Here is an 18721-nt window from a genome sequence, read left to right on the forward strand (position 1 = left end):
AGCTGTCAGTGCATTGCCGGATGCGGGGCTTTAACCCACAAACCGCGAGATGATGACCTGAGCTGAAGTCATGATCCACCCAGAATCTGAGCCACCCAGGCACACCTACTTCATTACTTTTAATGGGTGAATAATATTTCATTGAGCATATAAATCCACACTTTGCTTGTTTATTTACCATCTCTTGATAGATATTTGGATTGTTTCCATTTTTTGGATATTGTGACTAATGCTGCTATGAACATTTGCACACAATTTTTGCACAGTCATATATTTTCATATTTATAGGAATATACAAATGAGTGGAATTGCTTGGTTATTTTGTAATACTATACTTACCTCTCTAAGGAACTGTCAACTTTTTTTCCACAGTGGCTCATCATTTTACATTTCCACCAGCAGTGTGCCAGAATTCCAATTTCTGCACATTTTCATGAACATTTATTATTTTTGGTTTTTTGATTTTAGCCAACCTAGTGTGTGTGTGGTGGCATCTCATTGTGATTTTGATTTACTTTTCCAAATGACTAATAATTTTAATTTTAATTTTTAGTTTTAAGCATTTTCACATGTGCTTACTGGCCATTTGTATATATTCTTTGGAGAAAGACCTGTCTAAATGCCTTTTCCAATTTTTAATTGTGTGGTCTTTTTTATTGTTGATTTGTAACAGTGCTTTCTTTATATATTCTGGGTGTAAGACCCATGTCAGATATGTGATTTACAAATATTTTTTCCCATTCTGTGGTTATCTTTTCACTTTCGTGACAGTATCTATTCATGCACAAATGTTTTTAATATTGATGAAGTGTAAGTTATCTGTTTTTAATTTGGTTGTGGTTTTGGTGTCATATTTAAGAATCCCATCGCCTAATCCAATGTTATAAAGATTTATGGCTATTTTCTTTGACAGGTTTTATAGTTTTGGCTCTTATATGTAGGACTTTGATCCTTTCTTTCCCTATAACCTTTATGAAACCTTACCTAAGCTTCTAGGTTTAAATGTTTAGATAGTTACCAGTATTCTCTAGTATAGATATTGTAGTCATAAAAATATGTGCATACTGTCATATATAGAGATATAGAAATATTTTTATTATAATGTTTTTATAATGTATATACACACACATATATATGTATGTGTGTGTATTCACACACGTTTGATTATTTACCTTAGAGCAAATTACTAAAAGTGACATTGTGGGTCCAACTTGTATAATTTTATTTTTTTTTAATTTTTTTTTTAACGTTTATTTATTTTTGAGACAGAGAGAGACAGAGCATGAATGAGGGAGGGTCAGAGAGAGGGAGACACAGACTCTGAAACAGGCTCCAGGCTCTGAGCTGTCAGCACAGAGCCCGACGCGGGGCTTGAACTCACGGACTGCGAGATCATGACCTGAGCCGAAGTCGGGCGCTTAACCGACCGAGCCACCCAGGCGCCCCATCAACTTGTATAATTTTAAAACTTTTGTCATATGTGTTGTCATGTTTTTGCTTTTCCCCCCCATGCTTTTCTTAAATTCCAGTTAGTTAGCATACAGTGTAATATTAGTTTCAGATGTAGAATTTAGTGATTCATCACTTATACAACACCCAGTCACAAGTGCCCTCCTTGATACCCATCACCCATTTAACCCATCCCTCCACCCACTTCCTCTCCTGTAACCCTCAGTTTGTTCTCTGTAGTAAAGAGTCTGTTTTCTGGTTTGCCTATTTTTTTTCCCACTTTGTTCATCTGCTTTGTTTATTAAATTCCACATATGAGTGAAATAATATGGTGTTTGTCTTGCTCTGACTTAATGTTGCTTGCATGGTACTCTATAGCTCCATCCATGTCATTGCAAAGGCAAGATTTTATTTTTTCTTATGGCTGAGTAATATTCCATTGGGTGTATGTGTGCGCACACACACACAGTCCCCCCACACACTCTTCTTTGTCCATTCATCAGTGGAGACACTTAGGCTTTTTCCATAATTTGGCTATAATTGATAATGCTGCTATAAACATCAGGGTGGATGTATCCATTCAAATCAGTATTTTTGTGTCCTTTGGACAAATACTTATTAGTTCAATTGCTGGATCTTAGAGTAGTTCAATTTTTAGCTTTTTAAAAATTTATTTTTAGACGAAGAGAGTGCAGGAGTGGGAGTGGGGCAGAGAGGGACAGAGAGAGGATCCAAGCAGAAAGAGGATCTGATCCAGAGCTCGGCCAGTGAACCATGAGATCATGACCTGAGTTGAAATGATGAGTCGGACACTCATCTTACTGAGCCACTGAGGGGTCCCCTATTTTTAACTTTATGAGGAACATACATATGGTTTTGGAGAGTGCTATACCAGTTTGCTTCACACCAGCAGTGTAAGAGGGATCCCCTTTGTCCACATTCTTGCCAATAACTGTTTCTTAGGTTGTTAATGTCAGCCATTCTGAGTGGTGTCAGGTTATATCTCATTGTAGTTTTGATTTGCATTTTCACGATGATGATGAGCATCTTTTCATGTGCCTGTTGGCCATCTGTATGTTTTCTTTGGAAAAATGTCTATTCATGTCTTCTGCCTGTTAACTGGATTAAGTTTTTGGTGTTGAGTTTTATAAGTTCTTTATATATTGTTGGATAGTAACCCTTTATCAGATGTGTCATTTGCATATATCTTCTCCCATTCTAATGGTTCTCTTAGCTCTGTTGCTGGTTTCCTTCACTGTTCAGAATCTTTTTATCTTGATGAGATCCCAATAGTTTATTTTTGTTTTTGTTTCCCTTGCCTCAGGAGATATATCTAGTAAGAAGTTGCTAAGGCCAGTGTAAAAGATGTTACTGCCTGTATTTTCCTCTAGGATTTTGTTGGTTTTCTGTCTCACATTTAGGCCTTTAATTGATTTTGTATTTGTTTTTGCATATGGTGTAACAAGGTGGTCCAGTTTCATTCTTGTGCATGTTGCTGCCCAGTGTTCCCAGCACCATTTGTTGAAGAGGCTGTCTTTTTCCCATTGGATAATATTTCCTGCTTTGTTGAAGATGAGTTGACCATTTAGTTGTGGGTTCATTTCAGTTTTTTTTTTTTATCTGTTCTGTTGATCTGTGTGTCTGCTTTTGTGTCAGTATCATACTGTCTTGATCACTTCAGCTTTGTACTCTAACTTGAAGTCTGGAATTGTGATGCCTCCAGCTTTGCTTTTCTTTAAAAAAGTTTATTTAAGGTTTATTTATTTTTTTTAAATTTTTTTTTTTCAACGTTTTTTATTTATTTTTGGGACAGAGAGAGACAGAGCATGAACGGGGGAGGGGCAGAGAGAGAGGGAGACACAGAATCAGAAACAGGCTCCAGGCTCCGAGCCATCAGCCCAGAGCCTGACGCGGGGCTCGAACTCACGGACCGCGAGATCGTGACCTGGCTGAAGTCGGACGCTTAACCGACTGCGCCACCCAGGCGCCCCAAGGTTTATTTATTTTTGAGAGAGAGAGCAAGTGTGCGAGCAGGGGAGGGGCAGAGAGAGAGACAGAATCTGAAGCAGGCTCCAGGCTCTGAGCTGCCAGCACAAAGCCTGATGTGGGGCTCCAACCCATGAACGGTGATACCATCACCTGAGCCAAAGTCATACGCTTAACCAACTGAGCCACCCAGGTACCCCTGCTTTTCTTTTCTTTTTTTTTTTTAATTTTCTTTTTTAAAATTTACGTCTATGTTAATTAGCAACGCAACAATGATTTCTGGAGTAGATTCCTTAGTGCCCCTTACCCATTTAGCCCATTCCCCCTCCCACAACCCCTCCAGTAACCCTTAGTTTGTTCTCCATATTTATGAGTCTCTTCTCTTTTGTCCCCCTCCCTGTTTTTGTATTATTTTTGTTTCCCTTCCCTTAGTGTTCATCTGTTTTGTCTCTTAAAGTCCTCATATGAATGGCTGTGTGTCTGTCTCTAATTTCACTTAGCATAATACCCTCCAGTTCCATCCATGTAGTTGCAAATGGCAAGATTTCATTCTTTTTAATTGCTGAGTAATACTCCATTGTATATATATATATACCACATCTTTTTTATCCATTCATCCGTCGATGGACATGTGGGCTCTTTCCATACTTTGGCTATTGTTGATAGTGCTGCTATAAACATGGGGTGCGTGTGTCCCTTGAAACAGCACACCTGTATCCCATGGATAAATGCCTAGTACTGCAGTGGCAGGGTCACAGGGTAGTTCTATTTTTAGTTTTTTGAGGACCCTCCATACTGTTTTCCAGAGTGGCTGCACCAGCTTGCATTCCCACCAACAATGCAAAAGAGATCCTCTTTCTCTGCATCCTTGCCATCATCTGTTGTTGCCTGAGTTGTTAATGTTAGCCGTTCTGATAGGTGTAAGTTGGTATCTCATTATGGTTTTGATTTGTATTTCCCTGATGATGAATGATGTGGAGCATTTTCTCATGTGTCGGTTGGCCATCTGGATGTCTTCCTGGGGAGAAGTGTCTATGCATGTCTTTTGCCCATTTCTTCACTGGATTATTTGTTTTTTGGGTGTTGAGTTTGATAAGTTCTTTGTAGATTTTGGATACTAACACTTTATCCAATATGTCATTTGCAAATATCTTCTCCCATTCTGTCGGTTGCCTTTTAGTTTTGCTGATTGTTTCCTTCGCTGTGCAGAAGCTTTTTATTTTGATGAGGTCCCAGTAGTTCATTTTGGCTTTTGTTTCCCTTGCCTCCAGAGACATGTTGAGTAAGAAGTTGCTGTGGCCAAGATCAAAGAGTTTTTGTCTGCTTTCTCCTCGAGGATTTTGATGGCTTCCTGTCTTATATGGAGGTCTTTCACCCATTTTGAGTTTATTTTTGTGTATGGTGTAAGAATGTGGTCCAGGTTCATTCTTCTGCATGTCGCTGTCCAGTTTTCCCAGTACCACTTGCTGAAGAGACTGTCATTATTCCATTGGCTATTCTTTCCTGCTTTGTCAAAGATTAGTTGGCTATACGTTTGTGGGTCCATTTGTGGGTTCTCTTCTGTTTCGTTGATCTGAGTGTCTGTTCTTGTGCCAGTACCATACTGTCTTGATGATTACAGCTTTGTAGTATAGCTTGAAGTCTGGGATTGTGATGCCTACTGTTTTGGTTTTAATTTTCAAGATTGTTTTGGCTATTTGGGGACTTTTCTGGTTCCATACAAATTTTAGGATTATTTGTTTTAGCTCTGTGAAGAATGCTGGTGTTATTTTGGTAGGGATTGCATTGACTGTGTAGATTGCTTTGGGTAGTATCAACATTTTAACAATATTTGTCCTTCCTATGCAGGAGCATGGAATCTTTTTCCATTTTTTTCCATTTCCATTGCCTTCTTCAATTTCTTTCATAAGCTTTCTATACTTTTCAGTGTATAGATTTTTCACTTCTTTGGTTATATTTATTCCTACGTATCTTATCGTTTTTTGCGCAACTGTAAATGGGATCTATTTCTTGATTTCTCTTTCTGTCGCTTCATTGTTGGTGTATAGGAATACAACCAATTTCTGTGCATTGATTTTATATCTTGCAACTTTGCTGAATTCAAGAATCAATTCTAGCAGTTTTTTGGTGGAATCATTAGGGTTTTCCATATAGAGTATCATGTCATCTGCGAAGAGTGAAAGTTTGACCTCCTCTTGGCCGATTTGGATGCCTTTTATTTCTTTGTGTTGTCTGATTGCAGAGCTAAGACTTCCAATATTATGTTGAATAACAGTGGTGAAAGTGGACATCCCTGTTTTGTTCCTGACCTTAGGGGGAAAGCTCTCAGTTTTTCCCCATTGAGGATGATATTAGCATTGGGTCCTTCATACATGGCTTTTATGATCTCGAGGTATGCTCCTTCTATCCCTACTTTCTTGAGGGTTTTTATCAAGAAAGGATGCTGTATTTTGTTAAATGCTTTCTCTCCATCTATTGAGAGGATCATATGGTTCTTGTCCTTTCCTTTATTGATGTGATGAATCAGGTTAATTGTTTTGGGGATATTAAATCAGCCCTGTATCCCAGGTATAAACCCCACTTGGTTGTGGTGAATAATTTTTTTAATGTATTGTTGGAGCTGCTTGGCTAATATCTTGTTGAGGATTTTTACATCCATGTTCATCAGGGAGATTGGTCTGTAGTTCTCCTTTTTAGTGGCGTCTCTGTCTGGTTTTAGATCAAAGTAATGCTGGCTTCATAGAGTTTGGAAGTTTTCCTTCCATTTCTATTTTTGGAACAGCTTCAAGAGAATAGGTGTTAACTCTTAAATGTTTGGTAGAATTTGCCTGGAAAGCCATCTGGCCCTGGACTCTTGTTTTTTGGAAGATTTTTGATTACTAATTCGATTTCCTTACTGGTTATGAGTCTGTTCAAATTTTCTGTTTCTTCCTGTTTCAGTGTTGGTAGTGTATATGTTTCTAGGAATTTGTCCGTTTCTTCCAGATTGCCCATTTTATTGGCATATAATTGCTGATAGTATTCTCTTATTATTGTTTTTATTTCAGCTGTGTTTGTTGTGATCTCTCCTCTTTCATTCTTGATTTTATTCATTTGGGTCATTTCCTGTTAGTTTTTGATCAAACTGGCTAGTGGTTTATCAATTTTGTTAATTCTTTCAAAGAACCAGTTTCTGCTTTCATTTCATCTGTTCTGTTTTTTTTTTTTTTTGGTTTCGATAGTATTAATTTCTGCTCTAATCTTTATTATTTCCTGTCTTCTGCTGGTTTTGGGTTTTATTTGCTGTTCTTTTTCCAGCTCCTTAAGGCGTAAGGTTAGGTTGTGTATCTGAGATCTTTCTGCCTTCTTTAGGAAGGCCTGGATTGCTATATACTTTGCTCTTATGACAACCTTTGCTATGTCTCCGAAGTTTTGGGTTGTGCTGTTACCATTTTTATTGACTTCCATATACTTCTTAATTTCCTCTTTAACTGTTTTATTAGCCCATTCATTCTTTAGTAGGATGTTCTTCATTCTCCAAGTACTTGTTACCTTTCCAAATTTTTTCTTGTGGTTGATTTCGTGTTTTATAGTGTTGTGTTCTGAAAATATGCACGGTATGGTCTTGATCTTTTTGTACTTGCTTAGGGCTTATTTGTGTCCCAGTATATGGTCTATTCTGGAGAACGTGTCATGTGCACTGGAGAAGAATGTATATTCTGTTGCTTTAGGATGAAATGTTCTGAATATATTTACGTCCATCTGGTCCAGTGTGTCCTTCAAAGCCATTGTTTCCTTGTTGGTTTTTTGATTAGATGACCTGTCCATTGCTGTAAGTGGGGTGTTGAAGTCTCCTACTATTATGGTATTACTATCAATGAGTTTCTTGATGTTTGTGATTAATTTATATATTTGGGTGCTGCCACATTTGGCACATAAATGTTTACAATTGTTAGGTCTTCTTGGTGGAAAGACCCCTTGATTATGATATAATGCCCTTCTGCATCTCATTATTTAGTCTTTATTTTAAAGTGTAGATTGTGTGATATAACTATGGCTACTCTGGCTTTCTTTTGTTTACCATTAGCATGATAGATGGTTCTCCATCCCCTTATTTTCAATCTGAAGGTGTCTTTAGGTCTAACGTGGGGCTCTGGTAAACAGTGTATAGATGGATCTTGTTTCCTTACCCATTCTGTTACTCTGTGTCTTTTGATTGGAGCATTGAGTCCATTGACGTTTAGAGTGAGTACTGAAAGATATGAATTTATTGGCATTGTGATGCTTGTAGAGTTGGAGTTTCTGGTGGTGTGCTCTGGTCCTTGTTAATCTTTGTTGCTTATGGTATTTATTTATTTATATATATATATATATATATATATATATATATATATATATATTTTCATCTTTTCTCCCCTCAGAGAGTACCCCTTAAAAATTTCTTGCAGGGCTGGTTTAGTGGTCACAAACTCCTTTCATTTTTGTTTGTCTGGGAAACTTTTTCTCTCTCCTTCTATTTTGAATGACAGCTTTCCTGGATAAAGAATTCTTGGCTGCATATTTTTCTGATTCAGCACAGTGAATATATCCTGCCACTCCTTTCTGGCCTGCCAAGTTTCTCTGGATAGGTCTGCTGCAAACCTAATCTGTCTTCCCTTGTAGGTTAGGGACCTTTTTTCCCTTGCTGCTTTCATGATTCTCTCCTTGTCTGAGTATTTTGTGAATTTGACTATGATATGCCTTGTTGATGGTCGGTTTTTGTTGAATCTAATGGGAGTCCTCTGTGCTTCCTGGATTTTGATGTCTGTGTCTTTCCCCAGGTTAGGAAAGTTTTCCGCTATGATTTGCTCACATAACCATTCTACACCTATTTCTCTTCCTTTTCTGGGACCCCTAGGATTCTGATGTTGTTCCTTTTTAATGAGTCACTGATTTCTCTAATTCTTAAATTGTGCTCTTGCCTTAATCTCCCTCTTTTTTCTGCTTCATTATTCTCTATAAGTTTGTCCTCTATATTGCTGATTCTCTGTTCTGCCTAATCTGTCCTTGCTGCCACTGCATCCATCCGTGATAGGAGCTCAGTTATAGCATTTTTAATTTCATTATGGCTATTTTTTATTTCTTGTATCTCTGCAGAAAGGGATTCTAATCTATTTTTGACTGCAGCTAGTATTCTTATTATCATGATACTAAATTCTGGTTCAGACATCTTGCTTGTATCTGTGTTGGTTAAGTCCCTAGTTATTGTTTCTTTGTTTTCTTTATTTTGGGGTGAATTCGTTCGTTTTGTCATTTTGAAGGGAGAAGAGGAATTGATGAGGTACAAAAATTGAAATTCAATTAAAAAATATTAAAATTAAAACATTAAGCGCACACACACACACACACACACACAATTGACTACATGATGCTAGATCCTAGGTGTGTTTTGGTCTCGGTATCAAAAGTGGTTTGACAGATTAGAGATTAAAAGGGGGGGGAAGAAGAAAAAAGTAATTGTTTGAGAGTTTTAAAAAATGAATATACTCAGAGTAAAATGAGGTGATGGGAGTAAAACAGAATTGGAAAAAATAATACACAAAAGTAAAGAATATAGTAGAAAAATATTAAAAGAAAATATTTTTAATATTTTTAATAACAGTTTACAGTAAAAATTATTTTTTCTCTTTCTGTATTCAAGAAAAAGAAAAGAAATGAAAAAGAAAAAAGAAAAAAAAAGGAAATCGTTTGAAAATTTGAAAAAGTGAATACACTGTAGTAGACTAAAAAATGTGATGGAAGTGAAATAGAATTTGAAAAAATTTACATAAAAGCAAAAACTGTAGTAAAAAAATTAAATGAAAATATTTGTAATAGAAATTGAAAGTAAAAGTGAAGTTTTTCTGCATTCAAGAAAAAGAAATGAAAAAGCGATAAAAAGAAAAAAAAAGGAAATTGTTTAAAAATTTGAAATGGTGAATATACTCAAGCAGACTAAAATAAATTATGGAAGTAAAATAGAATTTAAGAAAGTTTACACAGAAGTAAAATATATAATAATAAAAATTAAAGAAAAATATTGTTAATAAAAACTGAAACAAAAATGAATTTTTTCTCTTTTTCTTTAAATCTGTGGTTTAGGTTATGCAGATCGTTGTGTTAATCCTCCAGTCATTTTTCTAGGTGTGTTGGTCTGGCTATACTTCATGGACGTGAGACACACAAAAAACTTCCATGCTTTTCTGACATCTTGGCTCCTCCCCTGCCCCTGCTTTTCTTTTTAAAGATTGTTTTGGCTCTTTGAGGTCTTTTGTGGTTACATACAAATTTTAGGATTGTTTAGTCTAATTCTATGAAAAATACTGTTGATATTTTTATAAGGATTGCATAAATATGTAGATAGCTTTGTGTGTAGTGTAGACATTTTAACAATATTTGTTCTTTCAACCCACGAGCATGGAATGTTTTTCCATTTCTTTGTGTCTTCTTCAATTTCTTTCATAAGTGTTTTATCATTTTCAGAGTACAGATACTTCACTCCTGTGGTTAGGTTTATTCCTGGGTATCTTATGGTTTTTGGTTCATTTGGAAGTGGGATTGACTCCTTTATTTCTTTTTCTGCTTCTTCATTATTGGGGTATAGAAATGAAAGAGAGTTTTGCATATTGGTTTTGTATTCTGCAACTTTACTGAATTTGTTATCATTTGTAACAATTTTTTGGTGGAGTCTTTTATGTTTTCTATATAGCATATCATGGCATCTGTAAGCAGTTAATGTTTGACTTCTTCCTTGCTGATATTGGAAGCCTTTTATTTTTGTTTGTTAGCTTATTGCTAAGGCTAGGACTTCCACTAGTATGTTAAATAACAGTGTGGAGAGACTGGACATCCCTTTCTTGTTCTTGACTGTACAGGAAAAGTTACCAGTTTTTTACTATTGATTTTATTAGCTTTGGGTTTTTCATATATGGCCTTTATGATGTTGAGGTATGTTCCATATATATCTACTTTGTTGAGGTTTTTTATTAAGATTCAGTGCTGTGCTTCATCAAGTACTTACTCAGCATCCATTGAGAGGATTATATGATTCTTATCCTTTCCTTTATAAATGTGGCGAATCATGTTGATTGATTTATGAATATTGAACCACCCTTGCAGCACAGGAATAAATCCCATTTGATTGTGTTGAATGATGTTTTTTAATATACTGTTGGATTTTTTTTACTACTTTTGTGTTGAGAACTTTTGCAGCCGTCTTTATCAGGGACATTTGCCTGCAGTTGTCTTTTTTAGTGGAGTCTTTTATCTAGTTTGGAATCAGGGTAATGTTGGCCTTATAGAATGAATTTGGAAGTTTTCCTTCCATTTCTATTTTGTATTAGTTTGAGAAGAATAGGTATTAACTATTCTAATAAATGTTTATTTATTTTTGAGATTGAGAGAAAGCAGGGGAGGGGCAGAGAAAGGGAGACAGAGGATCCAAAGCAGGCTCTGTGCTGACAGCAGAAGCCTGATGCAGGGCTTGAACTCATAAACTGTGAGATCTTGACCTAAGCGAAAGTCTGACACTTAACTGATTGAACCACCCAGGCCCCTTAACTCTTCTTTTAACGTTTGGTAGAATTCCCCTAGGAAGCCATCTGGCTCTGGAGTTTATTTTGTTGGGAGGTTTTTTTTTTTTTTTAATTTTTTTAATGTTTGTTTATTTTTGAGAGAAAGAGAGAGAGACAGACTGTGAGTGGGGGAGGACCTGAGACAGAAGGAGACACAGAATCGAAGCAGCTCCAGGCTCTGAGCTGTCAGCACAGATCCAGACGTGGGACTGGAACTCACAAACTGTGAGATCATGACCTGATCTGAAGGTGGACGCTCAACCAACTGAGCCCCCCAAGCGCCCATGTTGGGAGGTTTTTGACTACCAATTTCAATTTCATTGCTGGTTATCAGTCTGTCGAAATTTTCTTTTTCTTCCAGTTTCAATTTTTTAGTTTGTATGTTTTCTCGGAATTTATCCATTTCTTCCATATTTCCCAATTTGTTTGCATAAAGTTTTTCATAATAGTCTCTTATAGTTTGTATTTCTGTGGTATTTGTGGTTATCTCTCCTGTCTCATTTGTGATTTTATTTATTTGGGTCTTTTTTTTTTTTATATGTCTGGCTAGGAGTTTATCAGTTTTATTAATTTTTTTCAAAGTACCTGCTCCTGGTTTCATTGATTTGTTTGTTCTTCTACTGTTGATTTTGATTCTGTGTCATTTATTTTTCGTGTAATTTTTATTATTTCTCTTCTGCTGCTGCCTTTTGGCTATGTTTCTTGTTCTTTTTCTAGCTCCTTTCCATGTAAGGTTAGGTTTTGTCTTTGAGAATTCCTTGCTTCTTGCAGTAGGCTTGTCTTGATATACACTTCCCCTCTTATGACTGGTTTTACTGTATCCCAAAGGTTTTGGATTGTCCTGCATTCATTTTCATTTGTTTCCATGTATTTTTTAATTTTCTTTAATTTTCTACTTGACTTAGTCATTCTTCAGAAGGATGTTCTTTAACCTCTTTGTATTTGTAGTCTTTCCAAATGTTTTCTTGTGGTTTACTTCAAGTTCTATGGTGTTGCGGTTAGAAAAGTTGCATGGTATGATCTCAATCTTTTTGTACTTCTTGGGGCCTTATTTGTGACCTAGTATGTGATCTTTTCTGGAGTATGTCCCATGTGCTCTCAAAAAGGAGGTGTATTGTGTTGATTTAGAATAAAATGTTCTGCATGCATTTGTTAAATCCATCTGGTCCAGTGTGTCATTCAAAGCCATTGTTTCCTTGTTCATTTTCTGCTTAGGTGTTCTGTCCATCATTGTTAAGTGGAGTATTTAAGTCCCCTACTATTATTGTATTATTATCAATAAGTTCCTTTATGTCTGTTATTGTTTTATATATTTGGGTGCTTTCATGTTGGGGGCATAAATATTTACAATTGTTAGATCTTTTTGGAGAGACCCCTTTATTATGGTATAATAACCTTCTTCATCTCTTGTTAAAGTCTTTTGTTTAAAATCTAGTTTGTCTGATATACATATAGTGACTCTGGCTTGCTTTTGACGTCCATTTACAAGATAAATATTTACCTATCCCCTAACTTTCAATGTGCAGGTGTCCATAGGTCTATCATGAGTTTCTTGTAGGCAGGTTATAGATCGGTCTTGTGTTTTTATCCATTTTGGTACCTTATGTCTTTTGATTGGAGTATTTAGTCCTTTTATAGTCAGCGTGATTATTGATAGATATGAATTTAGTGCTGTTTTATTACTTGTTTTGTCATTGTTTTTGGATATTTTCTCTGTTCCTTTCTTGTCTTTGTCTCTTTTGGTCTTCCTTTCCCACTTGAAGAGTCCCTTTTAATATTTCTTGCAGGGTTGCTTTAGGTGTTATGAACTCATTTAGTTTTTATTTGTCTGGGACGTTCTTTATCTCTCATTTGACTCTGAATGATGGCCTTGCTGGATGGAGTAGTCTTGTCGGCAGATTTTTCCCATTCAGCTTTGAATATATCATGCCACTCCTTTCTGGCTTGCCACGTTTCTATGAAGGGATTTGCTACTACCCTTATGCATCTTCCCTTGTAAGTTAGGGACTTCTTTTGTCTTGCTGCTTTTATGATTTTTTTCTTTATTACTATATTTTGCGAATTTAATTATGATATGTCTTGGTGTTCTGCTTTTGTTGATTTTGATGGGAGTTCTCTGTACCTCTTGGATTTGTATGTCTGTTTCCTTCCCCAGATGATGAAAGTTTTCAGCTATTATTTTCTCAAATACACCTTTAACTCTCTTTAATCTTTTTGTGGGGCTCTCATGATACAAATATTATTACATTTGATGGTGTCACTGAGTTCCCTATGCCTGATGCCATGATGTATCATTCTTCTTTCTCTCTTTTGTTCAGATTCATTATTTTCTGTAATTTTATCTTCTTCTTCCTCTTTTTTTTTTTTTTTTTTTTTTAGAGAGAGCATGCGAGTAGGGGATAGGGGCAGAGGTAGAGAGAATCTTAAGCAGGCTCCACACCCAGTGAAGAGCCTGACATGAGGCTCAATCCCATGACTCTGGGATCATGAACTGAGCTGAAATTAAGAGTCAGACACTCAACCAACTGAGTCACCCAGGCGACCCCCATAATTCTATCTTCTATATCATTTGTTCATTTGTCTACTTCTTCCATGCTTGTGGTCATTACATCCAGTCTGTTTCAAATCTCAGTTATTTCTGTTTTAATTTTTGAATGATTGTTTTTAGCTCTTTTATTTCTATGGTAAATGTGTTTGTGATGTCTTCCATGTTTTTCTGAAGTCCAGCCAGTAACCTATGATTGTTGCTTTAAATTCTGCATTAGGCATATTATATCTGTTTTGATTAGATCTCTGGCTTTGACCTTTTCTTGTTCTTTCTTTTGGGATAAATTACTCTGTGTAGACATTTTCTTTATGTCTTTATCTTTTTCTCTGTGTTAGAAAAGCCTGTTAGGTTTCCTGTTCCTGAGTAATGGCTTCATGAAAAAGAGGTCATATAATGTCTAGGACTCGGAACTTCAGGAAGTGTCTTTGCTTTATTCCTCAGTTTAGTCATCTGCAGAGGTTCTCCTTCCCTGCAATGGGTAGTGTTGGGACCTTGGCCAGAATGTGGTGAGTTTTAAGTAGGTGTACTGTTGTCTGCTATCTAAGAGAGACCTGATAGTATTTCCACTAGAACTAAAGCTTTGCAGAGCTCTGTGGTCAGTAGATGTGGTGCATGAATCGGTGTTTACTGGTCTTTTGGTCTCAGACACTTGTCTGAGAAAAGCAGTACCAGCAGAGCACAAGGGGATAAGGACTTGGTGTAAGCAGGTTAAGCAGCCAATGTTGGCGCCATGTTGTTTCCTGAAGTTGGTTTATACTGAGGGTGGGGAGGGAAATGGCACCAGCCAGTTGGAGTCCATGCTGGCTCATCTGAGGGAAGCCCTTCTAGAAGAGCGAATAATTTCCACTCGTGCATAGTAGGTGTTTTTCAGATCTCTGTTTTCACACTGTCTTTTCCCGGGTTGCTTGCCTGCCTGGAGCAGTGCAGTGCCCTTTCATCTCTATCACAGCCAATCCTGCTACTTTAAACTCAAAACTTTCTTGAGGGAATGGTGCCCACTTGGTCTTTTTGCCTTATAAAGCAATGTACCTCTCACAAATGCATTCTAAGAAGAGGGAACAGTGTCTCTCCATGCACAGATTGCACTGTTTGTGGAACAAACAGCAACAGGGTTGCTTGCCTGCCTTCTGTCCAGGAGTAGGACAGTGCACTCCAGTCTCTATTCTAGCCAAGCCCACCAACCTTTAATACTCCAGTCTTTGATTCCACTGGTTGCAAAAACTCATGAAAATCAGCTCCTCTCATTTTCCCACCAGTGGCTTTGGGGGATGTGTTTTTTTTGTGTGTATCTCTTTGCAATCCAGTGTTTCTGCAGCACACACGGTTGGTCTCTCCCCCAAACCACACCTCAGAACTGCCTACTTTCTTCAGTGTGGCCTCTTCTCTCTTTTTACTTGTGGCGTTTGTTTTATCAGTTCTCAGGTCAATTTCTTAGGTATTCAGAATGATTTGACAGTTATTTACCTGTCTTTGAGGGACAAGGTAAGCCTAGGGTCCCTGTCTATAGCCATTTTCTCACTTTTTCAACAATAAATTAGTGAGCAGTCTGTTAGCCAGAACATTATCTATCTATATGTCTGTCTGTTTTAAGGGGATTTTGATCCATTTTGAGTTAATTTTTATATATGATGTAAGATAGGGGTCCAACTTTATTCCTTTGCATGTAGATAACTACTAGTCTCAGTACCATTTATCTAAAAGATGTTGTTTTACCTGTTGCATTGTCTTGACATCTTGTGGAAAATCAGTTCATCACAAATGTGATGTTTTATCTGGACTCACATTTTTCTTTCATTGATATGTGTGTCTGTTATTTATGCCAGGAATGTACTGTCTTAAAATATGTAACTTTATACACCAATTTCTAAGCCCAAAGTACTTTTTTTTGCCAAAAGTTGTTACTATTTTCTTTGTTTGTAAGCTCATTTTAAGAAACCAGCATCTAGCTTTTATAATCTGCCTTTTTTTCTAAGAGATGATGAATATTTTTTGTTTGTATGTTGGCTATTTATATTTCTAAAGGCATCATCCATCTTATGACTCATGCCAAACCTCTCCTCTGAATAACTTAAAATGTTAATTATTGGATTCGAAGTAAGGGTTATCCTTTTTGAACCTAGTGAAGAGTTTTTGCTTTTTGTTTTTGTTGTCTTTTTTAGGAATGTACGCAAAGGGAAATCAGTTCTAAAATAGTATCTAATTAGGGGTGCCTGGGTGGCTCAATCAGTTAAATGTCCGATTCTTGATTTTGGCTCAGGTCATGATCTCGTGGTTGTGAGATTGAGCCCTGGGTTGGGGTCTGTACTGGGCGCGTAGTCTGCTTAAGATGATCTGCCTTTCCCTCTGCTCCTTTCCAACTCAAGCACACTCTCTCTCTCTCAAAAAAATTAAAAAGTAAAATAGTATATAATTAAGGAAAGTCCTGAAATATTTTATTTTTCATTTTAAATGTTCTTTAGGTCTGCAAAGAAAGCAGAGTTGGAAGAAAATCAGCGGAGTTATAAACAGAAAAAGAAAAGGCGACGCATTAAGGTTCAAGAAGACTCATCCAGTGAAAACAAGGTAAATGACATTTATTCTGTGCTTGAATCATAACTGGCACCATAGACTATAGTAAATATGTTACTACCTCTTTGCATTCCATTCATTAATTTAATTTTACTGGTTTATTTATATTTTAATACTTTTGTGGAAAGATTGACTTATTGATATAAATGTGCAGTAATATTAATAATATTTGTAGTAATATAATAATAAATAGCAGTAATGTGATATATTATCAATTTTTTTTTGTTCCTTAACTAAATCTGATGGAAATTTTAAGTTGTTCTTAGTTATTTTACATTCTTGGAGCTATAGAGTTGATGAGAAGTGTTCTGTTTTCTGAAGACATAAAACATTTTATCCTGAATAATGACTCATGTGTGAGTAAACTTCTTCTAGCAATGATGTTAGCCAATTGAAATTTCTTTCATGTAATCAGGATTATGTAAGTACAAGTTCTCTGTAATATGTTTCATTCTGTCAACACTAGGCTCCCAGATGGGGGGGGGGGGTTCATTTGTTTTTAAATGAAACTTTTAACCATTTCTGAGTGTACATTTCAGTGGTCTTAATTACATTCACAATTGATAACTCTGTAATTAGCCCCTGGTAACTTCTTCCAGTTTCTGTGTTTGTGAATTTGTCCAATTTATATACTTCATATAAGTGAAATCATACAATATTTGTCTTTTTGTGTCTGGCTTATTTCACTGACAATGTTTTCAAGGCATGTCCATGTTGTAGCATGTATCAGAATTCCTTTCTTTTTAAGGCTAAATAATATTCTCTTTATGTACATGTCACGTTTTGTTTATCCATTCATTTGTTGATGAACATTTGGGTTGTTTCCATCTTTGGGTATTTTGAATAATGTCATAAATGTGGGTATAGAAATATTTGAGTACCTGCTTTTAATTTTGGTTATAATCTGAGGTATGGAATTGCTGGCTCATGTGGTAATTCTATATTTAACTTTTTGAGGCACCATCACACTGTTTACCCAGTGTACTAGGCTTCCAATTTTTCTACATCTTCACCAACACTTCTTATTTTTTATTTTAAAAATAGTCATCCTAATGGGTGCAAGATAGTATCTTATTTGTTGTTTTTATTTATTTATTTATTAAAAAATGGTTTAATGTTTACTTTGAGAGGGAAAGAGAGCGAGAGAGAGCAGGGGAGGGGCATAGAGAGACGGAGACAATCTGAAGCAGACTCCAGGCTCTGAGCTGTCATGTCAGCACAGAGCCCAGCACGGGGCTCAAACTCACAAGCTATGAGATCCAGACCTGAGATGAAGTCTAATGCTTAACAAACTGAGCCACCCAGACACCCCTGTGGTTTTGATTTAAATTTCCCTAATCACAAGTAATATTGAACATCTTTTCACAGGATTATTGGATATTTCTGTATCTTGGGAGAAATATCTGTTCCAGTCCTTTACCTCCTTTTCTGGGTTGTTTTCAATTAATGCTCTTCCTTTTTGCAAAGTATAATTTTAAACCTCTTCAGTATGTTTTGTTTTACTTTTTCTTGTTAAATTAATTATTGGAATGTGAAATGGATAAATTAGACAATTTTGTGGTATTTACCTCTCATCGTTTAAATTCCATAGAGTAATTCTGAAGAAGATAAAGATGAAGAGGAAGAGGAAGAGGAAGAAGAAGAAGATGAAAATGATGATTCCAAGTCTCCTGGAAAAGGCAGAAAGAAAATTCGAAAGATTCTTAAAGATGATAAGCTAAGAACTGAAACACAAAATGCTCTTAAGGAAGAGGAAGAGAGGCGAAAACGTATTGCTGAGAGGGAACGTGAACGAGAAAAATTGAGAGAGGTAAGCCAGTTTTTATTTATGATTTCAAAAAATATGACTCATGTATGTATATATATACATATATATCTCTGTATTTTTTCATGTATGTATATATATACATATATATCTCTGTATTTTAAGAACAGAATGTTGTAATCACTACAGATTTTTAGTTATGGTTGCATTTCCCTATTAGTATTTTATGCAAATTAAGATCTTCATTAGGCCATATTAATATAATTAGGTACATGGAAAGATTTGAAATTCTTGAATGATCACCAAAGTGACTGTGTTTTATATGAAGTAGAAAAATGTTTAAAGATTATTGCTCAAATTCATAAAGTATTTTAAATTTTAAAAAAAACCTTTTTTGATTATAAGTTTTCAAGCAGATATACAGGCAAAGGGAATAGTATTATAAATCTTCATGTACCAACAACAGTTACCAACTTCAGCAGTTACAACACAAGGCCAGTCTTGTTTCATCTATTCTCTTATCTTCATGTTATTTTGGAGAAGTCTCAGAAATCATATCATTCTGTCTATATATACTTCAGAGTATATTGTCAAAAGATAAGTACCGTTTAGACATTATTATGGTATCCTTTTTGTGCTTAAAATTTGACTTTCCATAGTATCATCAAATACCTAGTTAACATTCCACATTTCTTCATTTCCCTCACAAACATATTAGTGTTTTTTAAAAATTGTTGGTATGTATCAGGATCTTAAGAATGCCTTACTACATGTTATATTGCATTTAAATGTTATACCTTGTAAATCTATTTTAAATCTGAAAAATTTCCTTTT

General features: G+C 35.9%; 1 protein-coding gene across 9 annotated transcripts in view; it reads left to right on the forward strand.

Moving 5' to 3' along the window:
* ATRX (ATRX chromatin remodeler) overlaps positions 1-18721 on the forward strand; it is a 314027-nt gene that overhangs the window by 143558 nt on the left and 151748 nt on the right. For all 9 annotated transcript variants that reach the window (XM_081792922.1, XM_081792916.1, XM_081792915.1 and 6 more), the window contains 2 exons: positions 16014-16116; positions 17714-17932. In XM_081792922.1, coding sequence (XP_081649048.1) covers positions 16014-16116; positions 17714-17932 — 322 coding nt within the window. The remainder of the gene's footprint in view (positions 1-16013; positions 16117-17713; positions 17933-18721) is intronic.

This window comes from Panthera onca, chromosome X (assembly GCF_046562875.1).
Source record: "Panthera onca isolate mPanOnc1 chromosome X, mPanOnc1 haplotype 2, whole genome shotgun sequence".
Taxonomy (NCBI): Eukaryota; Metazoa; Chordata; class Mammalia; order Carnivora; family Felidae; genus Panthera; species Panthera onca.